The sequence below is a fragment of the Crassostrea angulata genome, chromosome 8 (assembly GCF_025612915.1).
Source record: "Crassostrea angulata isolate pt1a10 chromosome 8, ASM2561291v2, whole genome shotgun sequence".
Classification (NCBI taxonomy): Eukaryota; Metazoa; Mollusca; class Bivalvia; order Ostreida; family Ostreidae; genus Magallana; species Magallana angulata.
Genome location: NC_069118.1, coordinates 1,288,234 through 1,313,522, shown reverse-complemented (window position 1 = coordinate 1,313,522; position 25,289 = coordinate 1,288,234). Strand labels below are relative to the sequence as shown.

Below are 25,289 nucleotides of genomic sequence, written 5' to 3'. Positions count from 1 at the left end.
TTTGCTTACCTGAGAAGCAATAGCCATTGAGAAATCAGCTTCATAGAATAATACACAAAATATCTGGACAATGTGTTGTAAAAAAGGTATTCAATAAAGAGATTTTGGTGTTTTCTTAATTTATTCTCAAGTTTAACAGTAACAGGATGATTTCAAAGTCATTTTATATGTGGAGAATTGCAGACCTCTAATTGATCCTCAGATTGCATTTCATATATTTTGTTGACAAATGTTTAAAACTTAGAAAGAATGTATTTTAATACTTACTGTGCTGTATTCCAAACATATTTTACAAAGATCAAACATATATGCAAATGTTGAGAATTACAATACAATGTAAAAGCCCAGTAATTTATGGATAACTATATTTTGATATTCAATAATGTACAAATTATGTGTCCTTTACAATTGCTCCATGTTGTACTGTCAAATCACAGGTCTCTAGTATTGAAGACATTTGAACTTTTAACTTTTAAGTTTTTATTTTAATACTAATGGAATCTTCCACCATTACAGAACATAGACTTTCAAAGAATCCCTTTATGGCTGCATGCCGTAATGGTGTTTTTGGAAAGCGTGTTATCATGGAGTGTGCCATTTGTGGTAACAACAATTTCAATTCACTAGTGTTGTCTTGCATCCATTATACCAATGAAAACTGTCTTTTTCAGCAGGATATTCTAAAATGTGTTGATGAAAAATGAATAATGGATATGTTATCAAGCAATATTTCATTACAATATAATTGACCTCCAATAAAGAAAACATGGATTTAAAAAAAAATTAATCTATAAAATTCTTTGAATTTATATGTGTTTTACCTTAAATAATTTATTTTCAAAAGTATACATGTATTTTGCAAATAAAGAATGAGATATATAAGAAGATCACACAATATGAATTATCAATAGTTGTAAGGTTATTTTGGTATATTACATACAACAAATGGAAAATATAGTGATTGAACTGTAAATGAAAGTTTAATTATGTCTCTCCAAAATTCTTCAGTTTTTAATTGCATTTAGTACAAGAATATTTACTATATTATTAAAGATATGACAACAAGATATCTGTGAGTCAATGCTCACTAGTGATACCCCTGCTCTGATAAGTATACAAAAAAGCATAGTTAACATTACATGTAATGGGAAGTTGACATCAAATATTTTGAAAAATCAATCTTACCGAATGGCCTACCTTAACAAAGACTGAGTTAAAATTTCAAGCATCTGCGATTGTTGCTGAGATATCTTTGACAAAATTTGTGTTATAGACAAACAGACACTCAAGGGTAAAACAATATTCCCCATCTCCTTCCAAGCATGAGTATAATTAGTTCATACTTAAACAAGAAAACCATGGGAAATATCGTATTTAAATTTAGTTGTATGTACTAACCTTGAAAATGGCGTTAAGGCCACTAAGATGAGGATTCCAGCATATTTCAGATGCCCTGCTTCCATTTAGAAGTTGCAAACGTGCAATGTTTGTCCCTCTTTAAAAGTGCTGAACTGGGAAGCCAACACCGCATTTTTATAGCATCCGTCTTTTTCTTTGTTTTGCTTGAATTTAGCTGTGCACCCAAATTTAGCAACTCTCCCCTTCACCAGAGATGAAGAATGATGTTGAGCTCTCATTGTCTCCTCTTGTCAGTTAATGTTAATCAGTTTCTTGACATTCATCTGAAAGAACATATACATATAGAACAAATAGATATATGTTAGGTTATTATCTATAATCATTGTCAGGTATATAATTGAGTCTTTTTGGAATTGCAATTAATCATGAACATGGTAGATCAAAGATATACTGGTATATAGTCCAAGTTCTCATGAATTGGACATTTTAAAATTTAAAAACAAAAGATGCAGTCATCAAAATTATCATATAAATTATGATGTAGAGAAATTTCCATAGGAAATTTCAGTCACTTTCATTATAGAGTAATGATAAGGTAATTCTGAGATACAAGTAAATACAGTAGGTAAAAGGATAAATCATATTAATTTTTTTTAAATGTTCAATTAAATAATTTGCAATCAATAGCCTATCTGGAATATTCATATTATGTATTAATATCAGTATTATATCAACCAATGAATTGTATCTTGTATGATACTTAAAAGCTATATTTGAGATATTTTAGAGAAAATTCATTTGCATTATTCATGAGTCATTTTTAAACCAAGCTGAATATTGTAATTTTTTGTAAGCAAAATGAATAAACCCTATATCATACAGTGCAGTTCGTAACAAATTATAAAATCACCATATGAACATATAGATCTGCAAAGATGTCACAAAATATTAAAGGTTTAAAAAAAGGAAATGTTATCTTCCTTAATATGCGATTCCATTGTGCTAAATTTTAATCTTTAAAGATATCCTGTAGGCCTCGCCTTGTACAGTATTCAGAACAAAAGACCGTCATTTCAGAATTATCGATGAATGCCTAACACAAACAAAATAAATTCTTTCATAAAATTTATGTAGTTATCTGAGATTTCTCTGATTCTAACCCCCGCTTTTATATTGAGACATGTCTCCTCCGCACGTCACAATATACAAGCGGGAATTAGAGTCAGAGGAATTTCGGATTAAGAATGTACCAGCTCCTCGATCAAGATTATTGTAACATGAAAATCTAAAATGATGAGGCAAACGTTTATACAATGAGCAATAACACAGTAATTACCTAACTTACCTTACGTATGTCGAAGATGGACAGTCACCAGTTGTTCTCAACGTGGGTTTGTTGACAAAACTTTTACACTGCATAACGTAATGCAGTATTGTCTGAGATTACTACGCGAATCGTTGGTATGTTTATAAATAATTTATAGGCATTGTATCATTCTAATAATCTTTTTTAAATAGATTTATACACACCCTTGTTTCATTACCTATCTCCTTATCAATTTTTCGTTCTGTACTCATAAACACGCAATTTCAAATTGAACTATTTTTTCCCTCGGAATTTCATCTACAGGCATCAGACTCCGTGCTTATCCTTTGTTTATGTCGCATACCATCGCAAGAGTTATCGTTCGTTCCTGTACTATCAAAAACGTAAATCTACCACTTGTTATCTTTGCTATAGGCATTTTCAATGGATAATCAAATTCGATGAAGTAAAAATTTAGAGACATACCACAGTTCTATTATCAGAAACGATGTTTAAACGGGGGTCGAACAGTGGGGGGGGGGGGGGGGGTATAGAGTTGTGTGCCCTTAGTTTAAATAACATCCGATAGTTTACCATGAAAAAGGGCAGGAATTTGACCTATGACGTATAAGGTCATGAAAGCAATTGCAATAGGCGCTTCCGCCTAAAAAGTCTATTGGTGTGTTAAAAATATCTCTATTTTGATTAGGCTGAAGCCATTAATTTCATTTTGCGAGATTTCTTTGAGTCAAAGTTATGTAAAAAATTATTGAAGTGTAGAAATGTAACGTTTATATACGTTGGACGCCTGAAAAAAAAAACCCCATTTAATTTTACTATCTCTACAGTAACTCTTTGGTTTTACAAAAGTTTTAAATTCATTCCTGCTAAAATAAAAATAACTACATAAATTAAAATCTATTTTTTGCTAAATAACTTCCGCTAAATTCTGCTCGCTAAATTTTTGTTGCAGGAATAAGGATGTTCGCGCTCGATCTATTGAACACGCCTCGAGTACAATGCATGAAATTGAAAATTACCAGGGACGTATATATATACTAACATACGTCCCTGAAATTACTATAGCATTAATATTGTCCAACTTAAAAAGGAGTCTCTCCACCAAAGAATGTAAGTGTATAAAATCTTGAATTATATTTGAAATGTAGACAGGTAGAATAGATTAGAAAAGAATAGAATGATTTAAGGTAACTCCATACTCCTAAAATTCTCCGATGAAAGTTGAAAAACAGAACCGATTTCAACGAAATAGATTTAAATTTCATCAATTATTAGAAAAAATATGTACATGTCATCACACTTTTTGAGATGTCAGTTATTAAGCGTATTTTAGCATCAGAAAACCGTACTTCTTTGTGAAAAGTAAAATCTTTTTGGACAGAAACTTGTTTATCGTTTTTGATTTTATTGTCAACTGTGTCAGAAAACTAAAACTACAAATATATTTTAAAATTAATCGTTGGGATATGAAAAATTATAGAATTTTGGCATATATCTGAGAAAAAAATCAGAAAAAGAGTTATTTCCCCTTAGCATAGAAAAAATGTATAAAATATCAAAGATGTATGACATCACAAAACACTGGATCTACTTTAATATTAAAAATGGACAGTTGGAATAGAATATAGAATTACTTTCCAAATCAAGGCCTCAATGACATGACATACGAGCTGGCACCCGACGTAACAAATATTTCTCTTTATGATAAAATTGCTTACTTTTACAATATTGTACTATTCCTTTCTGGTCACAAGAATTGAATAGAAGTTGAAACAAAATGAAAGTTAAATAATACCCATAAAAGGGAAATTCCCATGCTTAAAATAGCATAACGTTTTCAATGATATGTATTAACTATGATATGTAGTAACCAGGTGCATATAAAAATCTGATAGTACTAGTTGCTCGCGTATCTTTTTGGGCATAGTCTCCTTGTATCATATAAAGTACCATAGTAGAGAGTTTGTGACCCAAACAGTACACAGGTACAACCCGGGGTCTGAAAAAGATTGACTTACAAATCCGTTTGTTTTTGTGACATCCTTGTACATGTATATATATTTGTCATTTTGGATCTTAAAACCAAACCGGGAACCAGCTGTTGTTGAATTATTGGTGAAATTAATATTTTATCGATTTATCTGGCCTTGAATAAAAAGCAATCAAAAATGGTAACCCGGTTAGATCACTTAGATGTATATATAGTCTTAATTAAGCAGCTAATGATAAATTCTATGTAAATGAACAGCAGAATAAAAACTCAAACTTTTGCAAAATATAAGTGCACTGGGATTTTAACAACTAAGAACACAAAACACAATAGCCATACACACAATACCTATATATATACACACACATCAGACTTATTTAGCCTGTCACTATACCCAGTCTTTTAATAATGTGAGTTTAATTTCTTTTAGTACCTGTTGTAATTAATATTTATAAGTATAAGCTACCCTAAGTTATAACATGTAATACCATCTGGACATCTGTATGTACAGGAATTGACAATTGTTAATTCGCTTATTCACTCAAACAATTTATATACAATGGTACATGAGGTATTGCATTTAAAGAAAGTTTTACATAATTTTATGATAAAACATATTAATATATATACAAGAGTCAGTAATATCATCAAAGCATTAGTAAAAAAGAAAAAAAACGAAAGAGAAAAAACGGGCCCCTGGGTCGCAAACTCTCTACCACGTTTTTACAAGAGGACTAAACCCAAAAACATGCAGAGACCACCCTAATTCCTTTGATACTTTTAAATCTAAATGTAGATACAATAAGTTAATAAGCTATTTGTTAACAAGAATACTGTGAGAGAGAAACACAGATTGTAGCTGTCAATGTTTATGTATTGGTATTGTTATTGACAGGTGTGAGGGACTGCAGCACATGTCTGAGTCAGTCTTTGTGGCAATGTGTGGGATAGCGGGGATCTCACAACAGATTACCATCAGAAGGGAGACCGAAGATGTCAAGGAGATGGTGGAGAGACGACTGGCACCTCATGATGGGATTATTGGGATGGTGAGTGGCAGTTTCAGAGAAGGGTTCAGATTGATTGGATCAGATATTGACTTCATGTTCTGGCAAAGCAACCACCGAGTGATCATGGACAAGTCTCAGTCTGAGTATTACAACACAGCCAATACAATCTTGATTCTCTCTGACAGTTCTGAGAGTCCACCAGGATTCACTTTACTACAGTTACTGACAACAACAACGGACAGAAAAGTCCAGTCAGCATGTTTTAGAATGAATAACAGATTCTATATATCTAGTTCTATATACAGACAATTAACTTGTTCAGCAGCAATGCCTAATTCTACTGAACATGGACCCTGTGGTAGTGGTAATATAGCAGGGATATTAGAATATGACACTGCTTACTGTTTTGTTTGTGACTTTTGGCCTCAGTCTGCCTCCTCATGGATAGACAGATGTCACTCATGGCCTGATCCTGAAGTTGTTCATGATATTGTCAGAAATGGGTGTCACTTTGTAGCAATAGGACACCCATTAGGACCAAATGAAAACCTACAGTGGAGAATTTCTTTTTCTCTGGCGGAATATAAACTTGTGTACTCAATGAACCACAGTCAGTTTTTGATATACGGATTGTTAAAATGTTTTTTAAAAGAAGTGATCAATCAACAATCAGAAGAAACCAATAAACTATTGTGTTCCTATCACATGAAGACAGCCGTTTTTTGGGCAATTCAACAAAACACACTACCTCACTGGTGTCCACAAAATCTCCTGGCTGGTTTTTGGATATGCTTTAAACTTCTCCTTAAATGGGTGTATAAGGGGATCTGTCCAAACTTTTTCATCCCACAAAACAACCTGTTTCTGGCAAAGGTCCATGGCCCAACACAAAACAGATTGTTCTTACAGTTACATGAATTATACAAAAAAGGTATTGCCTGTCTGTTAGGGTGTTCTTCTATCAGGTCCTACATCACTGATATCCTGTATAATCCTAGACTTTTGATTTGTACAAATGAGAATGTGATGAGGCCTGAAGTTGATTTTGATCTAGAACTTCTCAGACAATGTTTAGTAGTTGAGATTTCTATCGTAAACTTTCGTCAACTTTTAAAAGCTATAAAAATAGTAGAGCAGTTGGTAAATTCTCCTCTGCATCAGTATCAAGATGCCATTTTACGGAGTTTGTCATCCACCTTCTTTAAAAATACTGCATTTATATTAAATAACATGTACACTATCGCAGTTGTTAACAAACATGTATATATTGCTAACAAAATATGCTGTCTCATGCTGAAATTAGCTGCCAGGTTTGGACGTATATCCGATATGTTGTACATCGCCATGTTTCATTACAAGACACTCAGATACAGGGAAGCTTTATCTGTTAAAGAGATGACAAAGGTCAAGTTAGCACAGCCTTATCTAATGTATAATGGATGTGTACACAGAGAGAGGTTTACGGAGGCTGTAGGGGGGCAGTCCTTGTCTACAAAGATGAGACAGGCTGTAGCAATGGATATCAAACTTTACAATGATATCTGTTATATCAGTGAACTAATACCAGAACAACAGTCTGCTCTACAGAACAAGTGGCCTGTTTTAATTATCCCATTATTTGTAATGTTACACTTCCTAAAGTTCTTGTGTTACAGACACATTGATACAACATTATCACAAGCAGCTCTAAATGAGCTACAGGTCCTAGTCCACCATGATCAGGGACTGTATGTACCTGATATATACAGAGACATCTCCTGGGAAATCCTGGGGATCTGTCAACAGATCACAGGGAACCTCCAGGCTGCTCTATACTCATACCAACAGTCACTCACACAGTATCCATTTCACAAAATACAAACTGCTACACAGAGGAGAATACAGGATGTGATTCAGTCCGTACAACTACAGTAAACAAACACTATGTCTTGATTGGAAAATAAGAACATATTTATGCTGGGTATGATTAATTTCCACACAGAAAAATAATTATGTTCAGGGGAACATCTCCAGATTAACATTTATTTACTAGAAACATCAATATTTATATTTGATCAGTGCAAAGTGGTTTAATATAAAAATATAATGTTGTATCAATGTATCTGTTATTGTTGTACTTGTTCTTATGGTTAATTAAACAATATCCAACTCAAAAAATTATTTTAATCATAAGTTCACATTGAAATATTATTTTGAATTATTTCAGTGATCCTCAAATTTTTTTTCATGTTTTTGTTGCAATACCTAAAAAAATCTATAAATAATATAGCGATTCCCATTGTATTATATGTATTTATAACATAATATTTACATATTCAAAGAATCTTCACCACTCTTAAAAAATCCACTATATTTTATTTGTGTTTTTTTTTTGCCAACGATGAAAAATTAGTTTTTAACTACAGGTACATGTAGTTTAAATCGATTTGTTTGCTTTCGAATGTACAAACCTTAAGTTTCAAATGCATTGTTACATGTAATGTCAACTCTAACACCTAAAATAAATATTGTAAAATCATTTGTTGTTGTCATTCTAAAAATATTTTTGATGATGAATAAAACTTTTGCACAGACCACATGAACTGTCCTCTGACTTCCAAATATTATACTTCAATGTACATGTACATGACAACCTTCACCACAGGTACCTGACGTTATATATTTTTCTCAAAATTAAAATATAGGCCTATACCCTATATCTACATTGTATAATGTATTATTTGATATAGGGTACATTTATGTACATGTATACACAAAAACAATGTGTATATTTTTATTATGAGAAAAATATACAACACCAGGCGCCTGTGACTTTCACATATAGTTCTTCTATGTAATGCACTGATGGACAAAAACAGCGAAGTTATCCCACTTCTTTGATATAAAAAAGTAGAAAAAAAATTAGAGAAAAGGAGAAAGTGAGGTCTATATAAACAATAAAAATGATTTAATGTTGATAAATGGACGCCGATTGTGAATATTTTTTCTACAAACTGATTGCTAGTTTTATAACTAGAACAAGAGGCCAAAGAGCCATATTGCACACCTGTGCAACAATATACAGTTGTTGACTGGGTTCAAGGGAAATAGTTGATCTGTCTGACCGGCTTGCAAACTGTTGCTCATGCAAGGCTGAAGGTCGCGGGCAACAGTTTGCGAGCCGGTGCGATAAATCAACTGTTGCCTGAGACACTGTCAACAACTGTTTAGTTATACCCCTACTAATTTAATAACTCGTTTTCACGGAATATGACGTCACCGGTCAACAGTCTTTTTTAACAGTCGATTTTAGCTGTTTAAATCCAACAGTTCCAGTCAAACTGCAGGACTTATTTTGGTATAGAGTTATATAGTAACTGTTTTACAGGGGTATAACAATAGCCAATCAAATAAGCATTACAGTATCAAATTCAAAATATCTTGAAACTTTAATAGTCTATCTTGCACAAACTGTTATAAAATTTATCCACATATGTCAATGGTAAACATAAAGCCCCATTTGTTGTGTTAGTATTTAAGAGAAGATTTTTCTCCGAATTTTTAACCCCCACCCCACTCTCGTGATCCCATTTTTCTCCAGGAAATAATGTTTTGGAATCTGCAAAGTGTTTTCACACAAGTTCCAGCATTTTTCTTTATATATTCCTATGTAAAATGTTAATATTTTCATTTTCCATCTAATAATTTGATAGGACATACATGAAATTAGTCTTATCTTTAACATTTGTCAAACATTTCATCTCAAAGACTGATATCCTTTGTAAAGTGTTTTCTAGATCCAAAATTGTCATCACAAATCATCTTGAAGCCAAAGGCTTGAATGACAACTCCAGTACTGGTAACACATTATGTTATATAGATCTCCTTTATTTTTTACAATCAAAACGTTCAAAAGGATAAGCAGAGGGCTACATGAAACAAGCTTCTAATTTTCACATTATAATAAAGAGCCCTTCTCAACACAGACCATAGTTTACTATACAGATTATACTACAGTTATTCTTTTGTCGTTAAGTCCGGGTTCTTTCGGCCTTTGTCTCGAGCAGCTCGCTGGGCAGCAAATTCTTCCTTGAAATCTGCATGATAATCCCTGGGAATAAAAAAAGACAAGAGCCTCTAATCATCTAGGCGGTCAAACCATCATAAAGATGACAACTTGTACCTAAATTTTGTTCTATCTGAAGTACTGTGGTTTCATCAATATTCGTTGAATACCAATTTTCGTGGATTTCGTTGTTAAGTTGATCCACGAAATTAAATGTTCATTGAAGTTCAATTTCAACTAACATTTTGTATTGATAGGGTCTTTGGCCACGAAATTACGTATCCTTGAAACTGTGGTTTTCAGAAAATCCACGAAAATTGATACTAACGAAAATTAATGAAACCACAGTATTCAGAGTCATACTCACAAATACAGCGATGTATATAATGAAAAATTATCAACTGTTCTATATGTAGAAAATTTAGGATCAATGTTTAAATAAGTAATGCAAGTATTGATTATTTTTCCATCCAATGGAATGTCTCAAAATTTTGTTATAATTATATAAACAACTCATATTTGTCTGTTTTCGGCTGAGTTTTCAAACTTAAAAATACTTTCTTCTGTTGTGAGAAAAACAAAATATGTTAAAGATATGTTGCAACCTTTTCATGGAAATATACAGCAATTTTATGAATGCATGGATCTAGAAAAGGGGGTATAAGTAATGGGGTTAAATTAGAATTATCACAGTACCCCCATCTGGAAACAATGTATGATCTCTGTGTGAAATAACCCTATTATGATTGAAAATAAAACTATGTTTCAACCTGTCTAAGGAAAATGTAACAATTCATACCTGAACAGGCCATGCTCCCTGAGTCTGACCAGTAACAGTGAGGCCTCTTGGTGTTTAGGGTAGTAGTTTATGATTTCCGGATCTTTGTACTTGGGCATACATTTTTTTATAGAGGTCCGTGCTTGCTCTGCCCCTATTTTGTATTTTTCCTCTGGACTTAAGATTTGAACACCGTTTGTTATCCTAACATGTCATGTAGTTGTGGTATTATGTATTATGTGGTATGTAATTGTGGTATTATGGTTACATTCGCATATATGAAATCGTTCTGCCTGTCTTACGTGCTGAGCGAATTTACTCCGACCAACTTTTTATTAATGATTGAAAAAAGATTTTAAAAAATTGTTGATTTTAACGAAAAGGTGCTTTTTGATGAAGTTTTCGTACGTTCTGTGAACGATAACACATAATTGCCAAAAAAAAAAAAAAAACCAACAAAAAACAAAGTAAGAAAAAACCCCCATATTTTACATTTCTTACACTAATTGTTAATCTAAAGTTTAACATAATGACATGACTATTAATTTTATAATAATTTATAAACAAATCAAATATAAGTCAAGTTAATTCCTGTTTTGGGCTTAAATAAGAATAATAACATATTAGATGAAATCTATTTCTGTTCAAATAACTTCCGACTGAGTCAGTAGAGACAACTTGTTCGAAGTTAAAGTACAAAGGGTTTTTCAACAGGGCGAGCGCTTGCAAAAATTTGCGTGTTGTATAGGGAATTTTAACAATTACCGCTCGCGCTCTGTTGAACACACCTCGGGTACAATGGATTGAATTGAAAATTACCACGTCTAAATATAGCATTAATATTGTTCACCTTAAAATGGAGTCTCTTCACCAAGGAATGTAAGTGTATAAAATCTTATATTATATTTTAAATGTAGACAGGTAGAATAGATTAGAAAAGAGTAGAATAATTTTCAAATAAGAAATAATATAAGAAATATATAATATATAAAATATAGACAGAATAGATTAGCCTGAACAGTATAGAATTATTTTTCAATAAAGGTCTCAATGATATGACACAGGTCGCACCCGACGTTACAAATATTTCTTTTTATAATAAATAGTTCACTTTTGCAATATTGCACTATGTTCCTGACTATAGTCACAAGATTTGAGTGGAAGTTGAAACAAAATGAAAGTTGATCAATACCTGTAAAAGGGAAATTACCATGCTTAAGATAGCATACCGTTTTCAATGATATGTAGTTTCCAGGTATATAAATAAAAATCTGACAGTACTAGTTTCTTCTACATCTTTTTGGTCGTAGTTCCATTGTATTAAATAAAATACCGAAGAAGGGAGTTTGCAACCAAAGCAGTACAAAGGTACACCCGGAGTTTGAAAAAAAAGGGACTAATAATGCCGTTTGTTTTTGTGACATCCTTGTATATATTTGTCATTTTGTATTTTGTATATAAACCGGGAATTAGTTGTTGTTGAATTATCGGTGAAATTAATATTTTATCCGATTTATCTAGTCTTGAATAAAAAGCAATCGAAAATGACAACCAGGTTATATATACATAGTCTTCAGCTAATGATATATTCTATGTGTAAATGAGAAGCAGAATAAAAAATTAAACTTATGCAAAATATAAGTATAATTTCTTGCAGTACCCGTTGTAATTGACATTTTTGAGTTAATTGTGTAAAGCAACCCTAACTTATAACATCTAATACCATATTGACAGCTGTATGTACACGAATTGACCAATTATTAATTTGTTTATTCACTCAAACAATTTATATACAATGGTACATGGGTACAAAATTGTGTGATTTGCATTTAATCTTTATCGTAATTACATTTAAAGAAAGTTATACAAAATAATTATACATAGTACACGATACTACATTATAATACAAGAGTCAATAATATTGACACTATCAGTAAAAAAAAGAAAAAAAAACGAAAGAAAGAAAGCGATTTAAAAAGTGTATGATCAGGTTGCATATTGAATACAGAGTTTGGTATTAAGTAAAGAATAATAATAAAAACTGAAATAATTTTAGTCTGGACAGCTGACTTGCTCCTTAATGCTTTTAAGTTCGATGTTGTCAACAGTTCCTTAAATCTTATTGCAGTTGGTTTGTGGCAATACCTGGTTGGTACTAAGTATCATCAAAGTACTGAAGAACTGATGGGAGTTGATTTTGTCGATGTTTATTTATTTTAAAATCAATGAAATGTTATTTTGCAAGACAAGTACATGTAATTATTTTGATTTGAATTACGCACATTTTTATAAATGAATTTTTGTACTTTTTCGACAAGAATGCCGAGACACCCCATATGAATCATGTTAAATAATATTTAAAGATAAAATGAATTCAATCAAACTATGTATCAGTCATAGAAATATTTCTCGAAAACTGCATGTATCCAAGCAATATTGAACTCTAGTCTCGTTCAACCAAACGCTCGGCTGATACCGTAAATCTCCGACAAGGATTAACGGAGACAGCCGAACGTCGAGTTGAACGAGACTATATTGAACACTGGCGTAGGAATACATACGACTACAAAACATATTTAAATTGTTCGTACCATTTAAAATCTGACTATTTTCAAGGTATTTATAAATAAGTTTCCTTGAAAAACAATGCTTTAGCATACATTACATCAAATTTATCAATTATTTTCCAGAACTAGGTCTTGTCAGCAGGAATGATTTGTGCTGAGGTCCAAACACTGTTTCACTTTCGGTTTGTCTGAGTAACTGCATAGGAGAGTTGATTAAAATCAACTCCCAAAATTGTTTTCGTCAAACTGAAAGGGATTTTAACACGGAAATAAAGTCAAAGGACAAGAGCGTACAAGGCCCTGCAAATCCCCCCGTATCCGTGATTTTGAAATGACGTTTACGTTTGAAACTGTGCATCAGTAAATGTACATGTATAATATAAAACAGTATTCTTTGACAAATAAATAATATACAATAGTACATGTACTTGTTACTTATCTCCTTTGTTTTATTTGATGCTTTTTAGGCATGATTTCACATCTGTGTTGGCGCTATTTTATCCGACATTGTATGTACAGAACATGAACATTACGTAATTGTTGTCATTATATAAATGGTATTAGATATTTTTCTCATTATCAATAAAAAAGCAAAACAAGTTTTACTTAAATTAAAGGCAAACGAATTAAAAATAAAACGCCGTCTATACGATTCGAACACCCTCTCCATGGAGAAGGATGGACTACAAGCCTCCGCCTATCACAGTCCGCTACGTTGACACATTAGAGTACGGGTGAATAAATCTCACTCTTTGACAATAATTAATAAAGTAAAACGTTATTGGTGAAAATCACAAACTTGACCCATTATTATAAATCATTAATATAAATCAAAATAAACTTATTCTTTAAATAAAAGTATTTTTAGGATGGATTCAGGACCCAGTCATACCTAATTTTGCAATTAAGAACAATGAATGATCCAAGATTTAGGCAAAAAATGATGTGCAGCTTAATTTGAAAATAAATACATGTCGTGTTTATAGAATGAAAGCACACTATTAACTTCCCTCGTAAAATTTTTAATGAAAACGATGCATACAAGTCAAAAATGAATTTTCTAACTTGAATTGAAATTCTTTCGTCTTCATTGCTCCGGGTGGGGGATATGCAACGCCTTGTACGACCCTGTTCTTTGTTTGCTAATTTACCAGCATTACATAGTGTTCAATCCCTGTCATTTATAGGAATCTATATCATCTACGGTAACGTAATTTGATGTTCTAAATTTTTAAAATCAGTGGTCGATTTTTTTTCTTTGAAGTATGCTCAAATAATTTTTTATCAAATCAAGAAGCATGAATACAAAAGCAATAAAGTTTGTGGATGTGTTTATTGACGTTGAGGGTAGTAGAAATAAGGTTGAGGCGCTTTGGGTCGTAAAGTAAAAAAAATGGATAGGTGTGCTGTATTCCCGAAGGTCCACCAATATGCAATTCCATTCTCTCTCCAGAGGTCGTGCTACATAAGTTTTGGTTACAGACTTGTGTAGCACGACCTCTGGTGAGAGAAAAATGCAATTCCAGAGAAAGAAAAGGCAATTGGTGCAGGATTCCGAATTTATTAGACGAGACTCATCGATGGCAACAGTTTCATGAAATAACAATTAAACAGACTTGTTTCTAACGAAACGCATATGGCTGATATTGGCCTCCGAAATCAGGCTCTAGGTGGGTCGGTTTACTGTCCGAGACTGGCCGCCGTATTCCAGACTGACTATTGACAATTGTACATAACTATTAATAAGAATCTGAACAATGAGTAAACTTGACAGGTGATGAGATTAAGTAGACTGAGTGAATGGGTTCACAGATATAGAATAATTAAATAAATTTCATGAGTCTTTAATATCCTATTTATGAAAAACAGATAATTGCACAATGTTAATTATACAACACTCTGTCTCTTTGAATTGTAACAATTATAAACATATCCATACACTCTAGCAAAAGCACACACTACTAGTATTAACGTTATACAATATTTTACAAAAAATATTATACATGAATGCACATTCATAGGAGGAGAGACCCTATAAATAAATAAATCAAAACTTTATGTAAATAATGATAATAATAACGGTAATACATTAATTGGATGTACGAATAGTCTGGCATTCCCGTTTTTTTTTTACCAGCCTCACGCAGATACACTGCGAGATTGCACAATTGTTTGCGATTATGAATGGCGAGAAGTTGAACTAACTTAAACGTTAAAGGACTAGTCCAGTAATATTTTTTTTAAATGCAATACACGTAGACATTTATAAAAAGGACAGATAAGAATAAAAAAGAATTCATCCTCGACTTCACCTAAATTACAATATTTGTAGATACGCAACGATCAGACAGTTCCATTATAACGGCCTTGCTCTACCAAAAGCATATGCGACGACAGTCTATATTTTGATAAAAGGACAACAAGGTCTTCCAGAATATTTTTACGCAAATAAAATTGTAAGGAAAAAGTCAGGCAGACACTTGTACAAAGAACATATAGAGGATGACTCGAAAATACATCTCTTTCCTGTATAAAAAAATCAGACAACCTCTGCTTTACAATTTGTAAGAAAACATTAGTGTTAGCTACATTTTGTGAAAGCCATACTCCATGCTTAAAATATGACTATATATGTGATACTAATAACTACTAATAATACCAATAATTCTCTGACATTAAAACACCATGTATTTGATATCAATTGTGAAACCAATTCTTCATAAATATTGCGTAATATACAATTTTCTGTTTTAATAAATTTCAACCAATATTTAATGATGCACAGTTTACGCATAATAATCATGGGTAGACGACATAACTCTGGATAAACCATGAAGTTTGACGTACTTTTTTTAAACTTTCAAAATTCTTTTACGAAAGTATGTGTGAACTTGTTCTATTTCATCACCAGAATGGAACCCCTATATCTCGGAGCCATAGCTATGAACGCTAGATACATATGTATCAAAAATGCTTAATTTAGACTCAATTTTTAATTTAGTTTAATTTTCAAAGTAAAGTCCAAAATATAGTGAATAAAGTGAAAAGTGAATATTGCACGGCGATACTTCTATAACTAGTTGCTGATGTTAGTAAGATTTTATATTTAACCGTTTTTTTCAAGGCTGTTATTTTCACTATATCTATTTATTCAAGGGTAGGTAAATCGGCTAAAATAATTATTCACCGTTATTTCAACCATGACTGATTCCCGATTTGGTTTGCTGGACAAATAAATATAAGGGCGTCCTACAATTACACCATTTAAACAAACGGTATTTACGAGTCCATCTTTTTCAGCCCCCCGGTTGTACCTGTGTACCTGGGTCGCAAACTCTCTACTACGTTTTTACAAGAGGACTACGCCCAAAACATGTAGTGACCACCCTACTTCCTTTGATACTGTAGACACAATGAGTAAATTTAGCTATTTGTTAATAAGAATACTGTAAGAGAGAAAAAAAATTGTAGCTTTCAATGTTTATGTATTTGTATTGATATTGACAGGTGTGAGGGACTGCAGCACCTGTCAGAGTCAGTGTTTGTGGGACTGTGTGAAATAGTGGGGACCTCACAACAGGTCGACATCAGAAGGGAGACAGAGAACATCAGTGAGATGGTGGAGAGACGTGTGCCACCTTATGATGGGGGTATTGGGATGGTGAGTGGCAGTTTTAGAGAAGGGTTCAGATTGATTGGATCAGATATTGACGACTGGATGTAAAGCAACCACCGAGTGATCATGGACAAGTCTCAGTCTGAGTATTACAACACAGCCAATACAATCTTGATTCTGTCTGACAGTTCTGAGAGTCCACCAGGATTCACTTTACTTCAGTTACTGACACCAACAACAGAGAGAAAAGTCCAATCAGCATGTGTCAGAATGAATAACAGAGTCTATATATCTAGTTCTATGTACAGAGAGATAACTTGTTTAGCAGTAATGCCCAATTCTACTGTACATGGTCCCTGTGGTAGTGGTTTTATAGCAACAGTAGAATATGACACTGCTCACTGTTTTGTTTGTGACATTTGGCCTCAGTCTGCCTCCTCATGGATAGACAGATGTCACTCATGGCCTGATCCTGAAGTTGTTCATGATATTGTCAGAAATGGATGTCACTTTGTAGCAATAGGACACCCATTAGGACCAAATGAAAACCTACAGTGGAGATTTTCTTTTTCTCTGGCAGAATGTAAACTTGTGTACTCAATGAACCACAGTCAGTTTTTGATATACGGATTGTTAAAATGTTTTTTAAAAGAAGTTATCAATCAACAGTCAGAAGAAACCAATAAACTGTTGTGTTCCTATCACATGAAGACAACCGTTTTTTGGGCGATTCAACAAAACACACTACCTCACTGGTGTCCACAAAATCTCCTAGCTGGTTTTTGGATATGCTTCAAACTCCTCCTTAAATGGGTGTATGAGAGGATCTGTCCAAACTTTTTTATCCCACAAAAGAACCTGTTTCTGGCAAAGGTCCATGGCCCAAAACAAAACAGTTTGTTCCTACAGTTACATGAATTATACAAGAAAGGTCTGGCCTGTCTGTTACAGAGTTCCTCTATCAGGTCTTACATCACTGATATCCTGTATAATCCTAGACGTTCAATTTGTACAAATGAGAATGTGATGAGGTCTGAAGTTGATATTGATCTAGAACTTCTCGAACAATGTGTTTCTATTGATATTAATATCATAGACCTTCGTCTACTTTTACAAGCTATAAAAATAGTAGAGCAGTTGGTTAATTCTCCTCTGCATCAGTATCAAGATGCCATTTTACGGAAATTGTCATCATCCATCTTTAAAAATACTGCATTTATATTACATGTACATAACATGTACACTACCGCAGTTGTTAACAAATATGTATATATTGCTAACAAAATATCCTGTCTCATGCTGAAATTAGCAGGCAAGTTTGGGTGTGTATCTGACATGTTGTACATTGCCATGTATTATTACAAGACACTCAGATACAGGGAAGCTTTATCTGTTATAGAGATGACAAAGGTTAAGTTAGCACAGCCTTATCTGATGTATAATGAATGCGTAGACAGAGAGAGGTATACTGAGGCTTTAGGGGGACAGTCCTGGTCTACAAAGATGAGACAGGCTGTAGCATGGGATATAGAACTTTACAACAGAATTTGTTATATCAGTGAACTAATTCCAGAACAACAGTCTGCTCTACAGAACCAGCGGCCTCTATTATTTATCCCATTATTTGTAATGTTACACTTCCTAGAGTTTTTGTGTTACAGACACATTGATACAACATTATCACAAGCAGCTCTAAATGAGCTACAGGTCCTAGTCCACCATGATCAGGGACTGTATGTACGTGATCTATACAGAGACATATCCTGGGAGATCCTGAGGATCTGTCAACAGATCACAGGGAACCTCCAAGCTGCTCTATACTCATACCAACAGTCACTCACACAGTCTCCATGGAACAAAATACAAAATGCCACACAGAGGAGAATACAGGATGTGATTCAGTCCGTACAACTACAGTAAATAAACACTATGTCTTGATTGGAAAATAAGAACAAATTTATGATGGATATGATTAATTTCCACAGAAAAATAATCATGTTCAGGGGAACATCTCCAGATTAACATTACTAGAAACATCAATATTTATATTTGATCAGTGCAAAGTGGTTTAATATCAAGATATGTTGCTACTATTATTGTACATGTGCTTATAGTTAATTAAACAATACCCAACTCAAAAAATTATTTTAATCATAAGTTCACATTGAAAAGTTATTCTGAATTATTTCAGTGATCCTCAATTTTTTTCTTCATGTTTTTGTTGCAATACTTAACAAAAATCTATAAATAATATAGCGAATCCCATTGTATTATATGTATTTATAACATAATATTTACATATTCAAAGAATCTTCGCCATTCTTAAAAAATCCACTTTATTTTATTTGTGTTTTTTTTTGGCCAACGATGAAAAAATAGTTGTTAACTACAGGTACATGTAGTTTAAATCGGTTTGTTTGCCTTCGAATGTACAAACCTTAAGTTTCAAATGCATTGTTAATGTCAACTCTAACACCTAAAATAAATATTGTAAAATCATTTGTTGTTGTCTTTTTAAAAATATTTTTGATGATGATTAAAACTTTTGCACAGACCACATGAACTGTCCTCCGACTTCCAAATATTGTACTTACATGTACATGTACAAGACAACCTTCACCACAGGTACCTGACGTTATATATTTTTCTCAAAACTAAAATATAGGCCTATACCCTATATCTACATTGTATAATGTATTATTAAATATAGGGTACATATATGTATACACAAATACAATGTGTATATTTTTATTATGAGAAAAATATACGTCAGGTGCCTGTGACTTTCACATTAAGTTCTTCTATGTAATGCACTGATGGCTAACAACAGCGAAGTTATACTAATTTCTAATATAAAAAAGTAGAATTTTTTTTAGAGAAATGGAGAAAGTGAGGTCTATATAAATAATAAAAATGATTTAATGTTGATGAATGGACGCTGATTGTAAATATTTTTTCTCAGACAATGATTGAATTTTATAACCTTGGAACAAGAGGCCAAAGGGCCATACTGCTCACCTGAGCAACAATATACAGTTGTTGACTGGGTTCAAAGGCAACAGTTGATATGTCTGACCGGCTCGCAAACTGTTGCCAAAGGCTGAAGGTCTTGGGCGAAAGTTTGCGAGCCGGTTTCACAGATCAACTGTTGCCCGAGACACAGACAACGACTGTTTTGTTATACCCCTTGTAATTTAATAACTCGTTTTCGCAGAATGTGACGTCACCGGTCAACAGTCTTTTTTAATAGTCGATTTTAACAGTTCAAATCCAAAAGTTTTAGTCCAACAGTCATACTGCTGGACTTTTTTTCGTATAGAGTTATATAGTAACTGTTTTACAGGGGTATAACAATAGCCAATCAAATAAGCATTACAGTATCAAATTCAAAATATCTTGAAACTTTAATAGTCTATCTTGCACAAACAGTTAAAAAATGTATCCACATATTTCAATGGTAAACATAAAGCCCCCTTTGTTGTGTTAGTATTTAAGAGAAGATTTTGTAACGAAAAATTATGACCCGGGTTGAAAATTGACCCGGGGGTCATTTTTCAACGATGAATATCGACCCGGGGGGGGGGGGGGGTCATTTTTCAACGTTGAAAATTGAGACCAAAATCGTGAAATTTATACCCGGGGTCATTTTTCAACGGTATGAGAAAGATTTTTCTAAACTCTGATGACCTTGACCCGTTGAAAATTGACCTCAACATCAGAGTTTTGATCTGAACTGGAACTTACTCTACACGGTTTAAATGTACAATCATGCACATATTTGAAAGTTTTAGTTTTAAAATGTTCATACTGTCCGATACATATGCGAACGTGGCTAATTTCTTTCAGGTTGATATGTCCGATTAATCATTTAGTTTTGAGACTGAAAATATAATATCCATGTATTACTATAATGCTATGTGAATAAAGCTAAGAAGATGACCATTTGCTTCGGAATGGAACAGGCGAGTAGGGCTAGAATACTTTTTGACATAGATGACATGGTTTTCATTCATTCGTGTGACAGAATTTGAAGTTTAAACTTGTCATAATCTCTGATAAATATATCTAACAAATATATTGCCCCTTATCGTCAATTTTAAGGCAATTCAACAGAGCTCTATTTGACTGGCACATGACGTTGTATATTTTTCTAATAATTGAAAATATATAACCTCTATACTGTTTTATTGGGTAAATGGTATATATATTTATATCAAGACAAAAGGATATAATGTCAGATACCTATGCTTAATTTGAAGAAGTCAGAATATTTCCCTGACAAAATAATAAATGAATGGTTGTCATATTTTTTCCCGTTTTTATATATACTGTTTTATACGTATATACACAGCATTTACATATTTACACATGTTTTTATTTTTTTTTTCGACTTAACAATAATTTTTCATAAACTTGTCTTATTAACTTTATTGAAGCACCATCCAATTTTCTGCATTGACAGTCATAATTCTTTAAAAAAAATGCAATTTATTTTTATCATGTAGTTTTCAATTCCATTATTTACCTGTAAATTAGAAACACAGGCAACTGACGGAATATATTTTCTCAAAATTAAAAACATATACCCTCTACAGCAAAAATGTTATCAATTTTTAAAAAAGTAGGTTTGCATCTAAATATACAGTCGGAGGATGGTTGATCTAATTATATCAATAGTATACATGAAAAGGCATACAAAAAGTTGAATATATTAAGATTTCTCAAGCATACAATTTTTTTATTGATAGATTAACACTTGTTAAAATTCGGCTTTTATCAGACCTAGATTTGAATATGGTAATGTTGTTTGGAACAGCTGTATCAGGGAAAATCCGAATTGCTTATAAAACATGTACAAATTGAAGCAACCAGGGCAGTGACAGGGATCAGAGTTAATTCTTTTAAAATCATTTTATATAATGAGCTTAATTTGGAAACCTTGCACTCTCGAAGGGATAAACATAAACTAATTATATTCTACAAGATGGTTTAGCAACACAAGATATGTAAGATTGAATTAAATCATATTTTCTAACTAAACTTGCATATAATCTTTGGTCGAATGAGCTCTTTTCTTATCTACCATTATATACTTATTACAATAGCTTTGTTCCGTCTACACGTAAATTATGGAATAATCTTAATGCAGAAAAGAAAATTTCATCAACTTTATCTTTCTTTTAAGTCAAAACTTAAAATACAAAATATACCTAGAACTTACAAACCTTTCAGTTAAGACTATAGGAAATATTATTTTACACCAATTACGGAATAAAGCTAGTAAAGCTTACTAATTTAAGGATTTTTTTTTAACTGATGAGAGTCGATGTTAATACTGTGAGTCTGAATCTAATGGAAATGTGATTTTTTTCTCCTGGATATCCAAGGTAAACTCAACAAAAAGACGAACTTTTTAAACAACTTAATTACATTAGTGTACCTTTTTATATGAACTATGTACTTTATGGTAGTTCTGCTTTTTCATATAGATAAAATTGTAAAATTGTTTCGCATGTTTATACTTATATTAGAGCTCCAAAGCGTTTTTGATTCTCTTAATCAAATAGTTATTACATATTTCAAGGGATACTATGTAGTTTCAAAACATTATTATTTAATGTAAATCATGTAAATCTAAAGAATAAATATGTAAAAAGTGATTATTTTTAATTAAATAAACTCAAGTTATAGTTAAACTCCAGGTTAATTTGTGCTTCTTTGTTGTTGAATTTTGAACCGGTTTCATGATCAAAATTCCACGATGCGGGTCAATTTTCAACGGATTAGGGTCTTTATTCAACACCTTTGGTCTCAATATTCAACGTGGAAAAATGACCCCCGGGTCAATTTTCAACCCGGGTCAAAATTCTTCGTTACAGATTCCCCCCCCCGAATTTTTAACCCCCATCCCCCTCTTGTGATCCCATTTTTCTCAAGGGAATTATGTTTTGGAATCAGCAGTTCCTGTATTTAGGGTCTTCCGTTTCCAACGGAAGACCCTCTTGTTATTCTATTGTTTCTTTTTAGGGTCTTCCGTTTCCAACGGAAGACCCTCTTGTTATTCTACGGTTTCTTTTTCTTTATTATTCTTTTTTTTCTTTTTCTGACTTTTTTGGAGCGCTATTTCTCAAAAACTATCCAACCGATTCGCACAAAATTTTCAGGACGGATAAAGCATGATCGGCGCTACATATTATAAATATTTTAAAGGATGACGTCACTTCCGGTTTCAGATATTGACGATTTTGTAAATTTTTAAGGGTCATTTTGTCCACGCATCTCCTCCGAAACTAATCAAGATAGAAGATTGAAATTTTCAGGGATTGTAGATGAATGTATGTAGATGTACCCCCATGCTTCCAATGTCTACGGTTTCTTTTTCTTTATTAGGGTCTTCCGTTTTCAACGGAAGACCCTCTTGTTATTCTTCGGTTTCTTTTTATTATTATTTTTTTCTTTTTCTTTTTTTTCTGACTCCTTTTCGGCTTCATAACTCAGAAAGTTTTCAACTAATTTACTGGAAACTTGCATGGATTATGTGCAATTATAATGCCTCAAAGATGTTCAAGTTTCCATAACAACGTCACTTCCGTTTTGACGTTACGTCATTTTTAAACTTTTAAAAAAGTCATTTTGTCCGCGACATTTCTCAAAAACGCTTAAAGATAGAGTCTTGAAATTTTCTGTGGTTATAAAATTTGGCTATTTACATGTGCAATAAGGCTGGAAATAAAAATCCGTCACTTTGGGTCGATACTGGAAGTAAATCAAATTTTTCGAAAAATTGAATTTTTTAATTTAATCAAAAACGTGTACGAATTCTGTAGAGCTTTTTAAGCTGAACCTAATACTGAAATCCGTTTGAAAATCAGACGATGCATTACAGAGATATCGGGGTTCAAAATTTGATTTTTTCCGGAAATTTTGTTTCCGCGTCCTTGGTTTGAAAAATAGCGGAATGTTCAAAGTAAAATTAACTCGTACCATAAATAATTGTTAAGTCGTACTTGAACACATTCGGATTTTTTTTGTTAAGTCGTACTTGAAATCGGAAAAGTTTTTGTTAAGTCGTACTTAAAAATCATTCGTATTTTGTTAAGTCGTACCAGGAATAATTCGATTTATTTTATTTTTTTTTATTTTAGTTACTCTTGCCGTTGTTTTAAGAGCCCTGCTTCTTACACGAACTTCCAGCTTTACTCCCGACATTAACGGAAGACCCACTCGTTGCTTTGCAACGAGCTTTGCTCTAGTTATTCTTTTTTTTCTTTTTCTGACTTTTTTGGAGCGCTATTTCTCAAAAACTATACAACCGTTATGTACAAAATTTTCAGGACTAATAAAGCATGATCGGTGCTACATATAATTAAATTTTCAAATGATGACGTCACTTCCGGTTTCAGATATTGACGATTTTGTAAATTTTTAAGGGTCATTTTGTCCACGCATCTCCTCCAAAACTAATCAAGATAGAAGCTTGGAATTTTCAGGGATTGTAGATGAATGTATGTAGATGTACCCCCATGCTTCCGATTATAAAAATAGCTCAAGGCCTCGAAGCTCGCCTGAACCTGAAAATTAGCACCAATTTTTTTCACGAAATTTTCGCACATTTTCTGTAATATCTTTTGATGTATAAATATTTTGTTAACACATGTAATGCAAAAGTTGTTTAATTTTGCAAGACCTTTAATATGATATCAAGAAAAAGGGGCTGGCCCCTCAAATTAGGGGCCAAGATGGCTCTAAAGTCTTCTTACAATAACTCTTTACTGAACAATATTTTGTTAATAATTATAGAAGCAAAAATGTTTACTGTACAGCTGTTTATCTATTCAGTACAATCCTTTAGTCATATGTTACGTAATTAGGGGTTTCAAGGGGCCAGAAGTTGAAAAATTTGATCATTAATATCAGAAAAAGGAGAAAAATTTTGGATAGCACTGTAGAACAAAATTGTTTAAAATAATGTTCTCAACAATAGGAAAACTAAAATTTTGTTGTTGGTGGCCCCGGTAAGGAGTTTAAGGTTCGGCCCTCAAAACACATTTATACAGATATCTTGAGAACGGTTAACAATTCCTAAACACTTGTTGAACAAAATATGTTTATATTTGCAAGACCTTTAATTTGATATCAAGAAAAAGGGACTGGCCCCTCATATTAGGGGCCAGGGGGCTCTAAAGTCTTTTTATAATAACTCTTTACTGAAAAATGTTTTGTTATTATTTATGGAAGCAAAAATGTTCATTGTACAACTGTTTATCTATACAGTATCATACCTAATTCATATGTTACATGATTAGGGGATTCAAGGGGCCAGAAGTCCAAAACTTTGATCATTTTTATCTTGAGAAGGAGAAATATTTTGGAAAGGAATGTAGAACAAAAGTTGTTTAAAATAATGTTCTTAACAAAATGACACCAAAAATGTTGTTGTTAGTTGCCCCGATAAGGGGTTAAAGGGTCAGCCCCTAAAACACAGTTGTTTAGATATCTCGATAACGTTTACAATTTGTGAACACTTGTAGAACAAAATATGTTTAAATTAGCGAGACCTTTTATTTGATATCAAGAAAAAGGGGCTGACCCCTCAA

The 25,289-nt window shown here is 32.7% G+C and overlaps 1 protein-coding gene, 1 long non-coding RNA gene and 1 pseudogene across 2 annotated transcripts; 2 read left to right on the top strand and 1 right to left on the bottom strand.

The window, feature by feature from the left end:
* Positions 1-367: 367 nt before the first annotated feature.
* Positions 368-2,831, bottom strand: LOC128158678 (uncharacterized). Its single transcript, XR_008240022.1, has 3 exons — positions 2,705-2,831; positions 1,399-1,682; positions 368-680 (listed from the first exon to the last, which is right to left on the bottom strand). It is a non-coding gene; the product is annotated as an uncharacterized LOC128158678 (long non-coding RNA).
* Positions 2,832-3,679: 848 nt separating this feature from the next.
* On the top strand, positions 3,680-7,740 carry LOC128158676 (uncharacterized). The gene is made up of 2 exons (XM_052821619.1): positions 3,680-3,796; positions 5,572-7,740. Coding segments are annotated over exons 1-2 (2,031 nt in total). The 5' UTR covers positions 3,680-3,794; the 3' UTR covers positions 7,601-7,740.
* Positions 7,741-10,739: 2,999 nt separating this feature from the next.
* Positions 10,740-19,162, top strand: LOC128159134 (uncharacterized; annotated as a pseudogene).
* Positions 19,163-25,289: the final 6,127 nt, after the last annotated feature.